At 29.8% G+C, this 9,079-nt stretch overlaps 1 protein-coding gene across 1 annotated transcript in view; it reads right to left on the reverse strand.

Annotated features, from left to right (window-relative positions):
• Positions 1 to 4,052: 4,052 nt before the first annotated feature.
• Positions 4,053 to 9,079, reverse strand: part of LOC117181677 — a 59,072-nt gene continuing 54,045 nt past the window's right edge. Inside the window, exons 6-7 of the mRNA XM_033374586.1 lie at positions 7,846 to 8,264; positions 4,053 to 4,911 (exon numbers count right to left, since the gene is read on the reverse strand). Of these exons, the coding sequence (XP_033230477.1) occupies positions 4,693 to 4,911; positions 7,846 to 8,264 (638 nt within the window). The 3' untranslated portion in view covers positions 4,053 to 4,692. The remainder of the gene's footprint in view (positions 4,912 to 7,845; positions 8,265 to 9,079) is intronic.

Genomic DNA, 9,079 nt, shown 5'->3' on the forward strand with positions numbered 1-9,079 from the left:
AAAAAATTCTCTGGTTAAATGGTAGTTAACTAAGTTGATTAAAAGTGGTAAAAAAATAGGAATAAATGAAGCGTAGTCCAAAAAAATCTTTTTTTCTAAAATGTCTGCCCTACAAATTTTTCCTTTTGGTGTCAAAATGTCCCCGGAATATTGTCATTATTTATAAAAAAAAAAATATTTAGGGATCTCTCAAGTCAATTTTTGCACAAAATTGCTTTTTTAATTTCAACTATTAATTTATAATTTTACTTCAGCACACATGCATTTTATCCTTTTTCTATTCTAATGTAAAAAAACCATTAAAGGCGGAAACTAAAATAACATAAGCAATTTTTTGCAAATCATGGGCTTAAGAGATACCTATTTTTTTTTAATTCTGCCAATATACAGTGGACATTTTACACGAAAAGGAACAATTTTTAGGCATCGAGCCATTTTAGAAGAAAAAAATAATGATATTTTCTAGACCACTATAATATGAATGGGACAATTACGCGAGTTAATTATGAGTAATCTTTTTCTTAGTCCTTATAAATATAAAACTGTAGAAACAATAAAATTTTTATATATAAAACCAAATAATGTTACTTAATTTATGAAAGTAACAAAAATGCCTTTAATATATTGACTCTCACCTACTTGAGCCTACGACAAAAATGAGCTTCCTCATTTTTTGTTATAAATTTCTTTTTACTTTTTTAATAGTTGCTTAAAATTAGAAGCATATTTAAAATATTCACATTTCCGGTGAAATATATTCAGGAAAAAATTCTGTTCGAACCTCCTGGAAAATGTGCAATTATATCAGACAACATTTTAAGTTTTCAATATTTTGCTTACTCTTAGAGCAAATGTAAAACAATCATTTACTGAATTTTATCTTCTCGATAATCTATATCTGAAGCTTTGTTAACTTATCATTTGTGGGGTAGCCGCAGGACGGAAAACCGGAAAATGACTGGGAATTTTTTTAAACCTGAAAAAGCCGAGAAATGAGTATGATAGTGAATTTATTTATATACAAGGAATTTCACAAATTTTTATGAGAACCATCTATCAAATCACTTGAAATATCACATAATATATTTCAATTAAAAATAAATTCGATTTAAACTTTTTTTTAAATGTTAAGTTTAGTTGTTAACTGTTTTCATTCCTACATCATTTACTTCACAACGCTGATTCAAAAATCTTTTACTTGATAATTTTTCGATTTTATGTCATTTTTAAACGTAAATTTTTAACTTTAAGGATTTAAAAAAAAACAATATAAATTAATTGATGGTTTTCAAAACTAAACTGTATTTCGAGTTTTAAAAATTGTACAAATATTATTTTACAATATGATTCTAAATGGGGTTTAAATTACGCAATTGACAGATTTTGACGTTAAAAATTCAACTTTTTCAATACGAAAGCCCTAATAATTAAGCAGATTGAAATGTGCTGATTCAAACTTTATGAAATAATTTTAATATAAAAATAACTTAAAATTAATACATCCATTAATTAAACGACTTTCTTTTATTTAAAATCCTTTTTAAATATTGTTTCAGTCGATAATATTACATTTTTAACCCATTCGGTTCGAAAATTTTTAATTAAAAAAATACCTGAATGGGTAATTATACATCAAATATTCAAAAGTAAACAATTGGAAACTAAATCGTTTGAAATAGAAAGCCTTGAATGGTAAAAATTTCAGAGTAAGACATTTAAACTTTAAACTTCACAATTGTTACTGCAACGTTAAGTAACAATTGAAAATTATTCATTTGAAAGAACCAAAATTGAGAAAAATCAAATTAATTTTGGTATTTAATTTCTTTGCAATTGCAATTGGAAAAATGTGAAGTATTGCATTTTTAACATTTTTATCAATCTTGAAATGATAAACTTCCAAATTTGGTTAAATTGGCAGTACATTGTATATTTGTAAAGTTTTTATTGAGTTGAAAGTGATACAGTTTTTTCTTTAATTGGAAGAGGCCATTTTTTATTTTTAAGATTTCTATTGTGTTTGAAGAAAGAATTTTTCATTTTCGTTTTTTTTTAAATTAGAAGAAGATAATTAAAAAATATATATCGATATTGAGACGGAGGAGAGGAACTGTTGATTTTCGATTTTTTCTGAATTTAAAAGAGAGATTTTTTTAATGTTATGGTTGTTATAGAACTGGAAGGAAGGAAATTCATTTTTTTAAAGTTTTTTTTAAATAGGAAGATGCACTCACTTTTGGATATAGTTAGATGATATCTTTGCTGTTTTTTTGTAAGATATCGTTTGTTAATTGACCCAACTATCATAACAGTGAAGACGATTTGTTGATTGATATTAGGATCGATCTTATTTTTTTTGTGTTTTGCAAATTAATTTAAAAGATATTAATTTATTTTTGACTGAAAATACAAATTAGATGTTTTGTAAATAAGACTTTTTCTAAACGTGAATACTAATTTTTGCTCACTCAAGTTCATAATAATACATAAAGAAATATCATCATCTCTTATCATAGTAGGAATCTTTATAGCAGTAGCCCGATTATCCCTAAATTCTTACATTTTATTTTAATTATACCTATAGAATGAATCAAATATTGATTCAAAAGTCTCTCCGTGCGGTGAAAAATTTTAATATAACCTTACATTTTTACAAAATTGTAAATCTTCTTCGAACTCTCTATCGATATTTACCGAAGAAACCGCTAGCTTAACCCAAAATTGTTTGAAAGTTTTTCATCTTTTTAGAAATCTTATAATTTTTTACTAAAAATACCGATTTCTTGTGTAAGATCCCAACAGAAGCTAAAATTGTTAAAAAGTTGTAAACGTTGTGATTTTTCTTTGGAATATATTTCTTTTTTTAAGAATATTAATTCAGGACGAAAATCACTAATTAAATCCAAAAATTGTTAAAAGATGTTAATTTTTTTTTAATTTCCATGACACGAAAAACACTAACATAATCCGAAATTTGTTAAGCTTATAAATTTGATTATTTTAATACCTTTAGGTAAAAAACAATAGCATAACAAAAAATTGTTCAGGTTTGTCAATCTTCTTAGTAATTTAATGATTTTTATCGTAAATAACCGATTTCATATGAAAAATGTCAAGAAAACCGACATTTTTTAAAAAATTGTAAATCTTTTTCGAACTTTAATGAGTTTTGTTTAAAAGTATCAATTTTTTGTATAAGACGTTAACTTAAATTAAAGTTCTTAAAAAATTAAGCACAAAGTACAGAAAAAATGTTAATCTTTTAAACCTAATAATTTTTGATTAAAAATAACCATTTTTTGTATAAAATTCTAACATAACCTTATTGTGTTGAAAATTAGGAATATTGATGATGATTTTTGTTTGAAAATGCTAATGTTCGGTAGAAAAACTATCAAATTAGAACTTTCAAAATGATTTTATATTGAAATTATATCTTTGAATACTAATTTCCAGCATAAAGCAGTATAATAATATATATTATTTTCAATAATTTATTAGATAATTTAAAAGTGTTGATTTAACCCCGCAAGAGTAATGAAAAACGCAAATTTGTCTCAGTTCACATAACGTTTTCAATGATTTTTTTTTATTAAAAAGGATTATTTGCATATGCAATTTCTTGAATGTCAAACTTAAGATATTAAACAACTAGAAGCAATGCAAATCCAATCAGATTTTTAACATCAATCATTGCGAGATTTTCAAAACACATCGTTATACCACTTTTTTTAGATAATGTGTAAAATATACTGAAATAAATCATTTACATTTAACTTATACTATTTGCAGGCTTAAATTCTGAGCATCTTAGGTCCAATACTAAATTGGTCTGCTTGATAGTATTTGGTATCTAAATAGGCTCCACTTTCTATCAAATTTTAATTTTTAATGTCTTGGAACTAAAGTTTAAAAATATTTTTTCTCTGGAGTAGAAAAATTAATTTAAACAAACAGAAAGTTATATTTCCTTGAAGCCAAAGATGGAGAATTGAAGCAGAATGCGGAAGAAATTTATTTCGAGAACTTCACCCTCACATAAGTTATTCCTAGAAAATATATCTCTCCTTGATTCGCACGTACACTCCAAACTATATTTGCACAAAGCTCAGGTCTCATTCTCAGAAATAGCCACTTCTTCAAGTCATAAATCATATTTTCCAGTTTCACGCACACAAAATAATTTCATCTGCCATGATGAAAATTGTATATATTACACGCTCATATTTCCCCTAAATTAAACAATCTTCTCAACCTCTGATAATAAATTTCAGCACAGGCTGTATGCAGACAATTCAATAAATATGTTTTATTGATTACAATAAATTATGAGAGATAGTTACATGTTATAAATATTTACATATTATATTTTTACAAACCAAAAAAAATTATTAGTATTGTTCCAGCTGTGAAAGAAAAACTGCAGGATTTACTGAAGGGCACATAATTGGAGATCTTTACATTTCCTGAAAAGTTCTTAAACTTGAGTATTTCATGAGAAAAATATATGTTGCTTTCGCAAAAGCTGCTCTGATAACTTTCTTATGAGATTAGCCAGAAGGTGGCACTCGTGCCAAAAAAAGTGTTTCTAATGGCAGAGGAAAGCTTTCCAAGGAGTGAAACTTCTCAAGCTAGAGATTTTTTCTTAGCAGTTGGAAGAGGGTTAAGGATTCAGGAGAACCGCAATCAAGTTCAAGGAACACATGGCAACTGCTCATAATTCAGGCACATGCCCACGTTATCTTCTAGCGAAGTTCCGGTGTCCGCGCCAGGACCAAAGGCGACCCTAATGTGAAACGGAGACGCAGAAGTTTCTACACGACAGTTCCCTTCCGCGTCGAGTTCACCAGGAGCGCAGAGAGAATTTCCACAATGTTCAAGGTCGCAAATACCAGTCCCGCCATTTCCAGGCTGAAAGCAAAAAAAAATTAACTCAAGATTGGGCTTTTTTGTTACATTTATTTTTACAAGAAAGGACTTGAAAAATCAAATTGATCAAAAGAGTTAATTAAAATGGGCCACAAAAAAGATCTCAAAAACTTTTACCAATTTTGATTCATATAGCATTCGCTTGCTTATTAGAAGAAGTACACAACAGGACAAAAGATTTTGAAAAGTGGTGGGGATGAGGGGGCCTCAACCATCGTCCCCTCTTGTGAGATCCAGTCCACTCAGTCGCGATTAAGGACATATGATACTTCGTCCTGTGTTCAATCCGATACAGTTCCCCTGGCTTTTTTTCTACAAAAATGAAAATGTTTAAAAACTGAATTCGGAGATGCTATAAAATGTCATAGCGGACGTCCCCGGTCTCTTTTTTAAGGGATAATAAGGAAAAAATTTATTGTGCTAAATAAAAATCTTATGCATTATTTTGAGGTTACGCCGTTTTTCATCTCTGCCTTTCCGAAAATTTGAAAATTATTGTTGAAATAAACTTTTTTAATTGCCTGCAAACAAGGTTAGTTCCGGGAGATTAGTTACTATGCTTATTTGTAAGTCCAAAGTTTTCGGCCAAAAATATTGTGTAATTTGGAAGTAACGCTTGGGAGAATCGTAACACACATAACCTCGAAATATATACACGTTGTTAGCAAAATCAAATTTTTTTTGAAAAATAAACAAAAAAAGTGTGCGGGGACGTCCGTTAGCATGTTCGCTATCATTTCCCAGATTTTGACGACAAAATATTTCTTATCCTAGGAAAAAAACCGGGGGAATCTAACACTGAAAAAATCGATACTAATTCCTGAGCGCTATGCAAATTAATCACATTTTGCTAAATTAAAACTTTTTTTAATTAACCTACAAAAAAAAGTGTGTGGGGACGTCCGCTAGCATGTGCGCTATCATATCCCAAATTTTTAAGACAAAATATTTATTATTCTAAAAAAAAAGCCGGAGGAACCTAAAACTGGTAAAATCGACAATTTTCTAAGTATCACATGCCCTTAATGATCTTCCCGAAGAATGATCGGACAGGAAGAAGTAGTTGTGCGTTACCCGTTTCGTCATTAATAAACAATCTAAGAGAAATTTAACATGACTGAAATTTAAAGTGACGTTTATTATGTGTGAGAAAAAGCCCGCAAGCGGGAAAAGCCCACAATTGTCAAAAGATGATTTATAGTGCAACAAAGGTAGCCAAGCACGGGCGCTGGAGAAAGACCAATGTCTGACCACAGCCAGAATGCATCACTATATGCCGAAGTTTCCTGTGAGCACTAGTGATCAGAGTCAGTCATAGTCCAATAATATAAATTTGTGGTAGCTCTTTAAAAAATTAAAGTTCTATACAAAAAAGTTCTACAGTAAAATCTCCTAGCAATAAAATGTCGCCATAGTAAAATCTCTCTTCATGCAAACGTTTAAGGAATAAATTCTCAAGGTAAAACGTTTAAGAAATACAATATCCTGACTATTTTCTCTTGAAAACGATTTCTAAACAGTAAATAATTCAGACATTAAAACGTCCAGAAAATTAAACGTCCTCGCAGTTATACTATAAAAATTTGCGGCTTTCTTTATTAAAAAACGTATTGAAATTGATATTTTAAAATATTTTTTACATATTTAAATACGAATTATTTAATCACGAATGGATACTTCACTATAAAGAATGTATAAGATAATAATTTAACAAGTTATTTAGGCACCTTCTTTTTGCAGCTACACCATAAAAGCAACTTTATTCCTGTAAATTTGATTTGATTTGATTTGATTAAAGTTTTTACCGTTTTATTTCTTGTTACTCCAAATGTTTTTAACTATATAAAAAGAAAGCTCATCGTCAGATTACAAGTAAAGTAGCCAGTGGAATACACGAAAAATATTTTTAACGTGACTTTAATGAGCTTTCTCCTTTTACCCATTATAAAGTCTGAAAGCTTAAAAACAAACAAAAAGGAAAATAGTGTGAATATTCCTATAAGATGGATACTTATTTTGCACATTTATACGACAGTACTAAAACTTTAGCTTACCATTAAACCGAACGCCATCCATATTAAATTTCCTGTGCGAAAAATACCTCCTGGGACGAATATAACAATAGTATATTGTGTATATTAGAGTATAGTATATATATTATGTCCATATAGTATAGTATGCTAAAATTCAAAAGTGATTAGCGCTGGACATGCAGTGCTTAATAATTCAGGCGTGAATTGAATTTTCGAGCATAATTTTAAATCATGTGTCCGCATTTAAATAGTACGAATTTATAGCACAATTGTGTTCACCCCATGAGGTTTAACTCTCTACTACCAATATCAATAAAGCTACAGATTTTCACTACAGGAATTTCTTATTTCCATGCGATAAAGCAGGATCGTTATCCCGGATCATACATAACTAAAAAAAGCCGATAAAGACATTGAAAAAAGCCAGGGAACACTATCGCGTTATGAGATCAATTAACATCGAATAAGATTTCTGGAGTATTCGATTTTAAATGGTCAATAATTTAATTATTACAAATCAAAATAAAATCAGAATTAAAATTAAATATCATATGGAAATATTAGAAATCCAGAGTTATTAATTTTTAAAAGTATTTGTAATGAAATTTTGGTACACCTATGTACCCATCGGTATAGTCTCCTGAATATATATGTCAGGTGAGCTACCAATTACGCCACCGCAGTAGTCGAATATCTAATAAAAATGCGGTAAATTCTGGAGAAAAAAGTTCTAAAATTTTTACTGGTTGGTTTAAAACCAGCCTGCAGTGCATTTTTCAACTTGTTTTCTTACATTTTTTTATTAACAGTAATTAAGCAGACTGGACAAATTTTTGCTTGCAAAAGCTGTATATTAAAATCGATATGGAAGAAGGTAAATTACCGTGATAAATTCCTCGAAGTCACAAGGTATAAGAACCCTGTCTCTGCAGCGTTGAAATGTCGGTTCGGGTCCACTACCGGAACCCTCGACATCCATGTTTCCGGAAGTTCCATTGCGCTCGAATCTCGAGGGGCCAATTCGAAACGAATCGGAAGTGCATGGCGCGTAGGATATGCTGCACATTCCGGACTTCTGTTTCACACAAATGAGGTAATCTTGAGAAGCCAGAAATCTCCCGTTGGGTAAGTAATTGAGAGTCTTCAGTGTTCCATTTGGAGCTTGGAAATACTGGAGACATCCAGCCGGAGCACGTTGAGCGAACGGAAGTTGAACAATTCGCATCTCCCACATCCGGGACTGCAGTCCTCTTGGCAAACGGAAGTCGATGGACATTGAGCCTTCAGTCATGTCGGTATAAACTAAGAAACAGATCAATTGAGGTCAGATCTATTTTAGAGTTCGAATTATCGAAATTTAATTTTATATAGATTGATCGATACTGCTTTTGTAATGTTGAAGAAATCAAGTACTTGTTTAAATAAAAAGAAAATAGTAATTGGAGATTGCAATTTAATCATTTTCGAAATCAACAAAGTGGTTGCCAGTTGATTAATGTTATTACTTGTAATTTGTTTTCTTTCTTGACTGAAGAATCATTCTTGGTTAAAAGTTCTACTCTTTTGCTGAAAATTCGTCTTCCTCGTTTGAAAATTCATCTCTTCTAATAAAAATTTTTCCTATTTCTGTTAGAATGCAGCTTTTTGGTTAAAAATTAATCTGTTTTGGTAGCGCATTTAACTATTTTTTTATAACTTCATCTTTTTTCGTTGAAAGTTTAACTGACTGATAGACAGTTAAACTCTTTTGATGAAAAATGATTTCCTTAATGGGAGATTAATCAGTTTAGTTAAAAATTACGACCTTTGATAAAAATGAACTTTTATATTTGAAAATTTAACTATTAGGTCTACAAATTAATTCGGTGCCTTTACTTTAATGTCTTGTAACTCTTGTTATCTAAGAAACAATACCATTTATATGCAAAAAACACGTCATAAGTAACAGCAATTTGAAGAAGCAACTATTTTTCGAAAAGTGCCTCCATATTTTTCCAAATATCTCAAAAACTAACCAACTTAGGAAACTTTACTTTGCAGATTTGTATTCTTGAGATCCTGATATCAGCGATTGAAAATCGATTGGGTCTACCAGACCAAGTATATCCTATTCTAAT

This window comes from Belonocnema kinseyi, chromosome 10 (assembly GCF_010883055.1).
Source record: "Belonocnema kinseyi isolate 2016_QV_RU_SX_M_011 chromosome 10, B_treatae_v1, whole genome shotgun sequence".
Lineage (NCBI taxonomy): Eukaryota > Metazoa > Arthropoda > Insecta > Hymenoptera > Cynipidae > Belonocnema > Belonocnema kinseyi.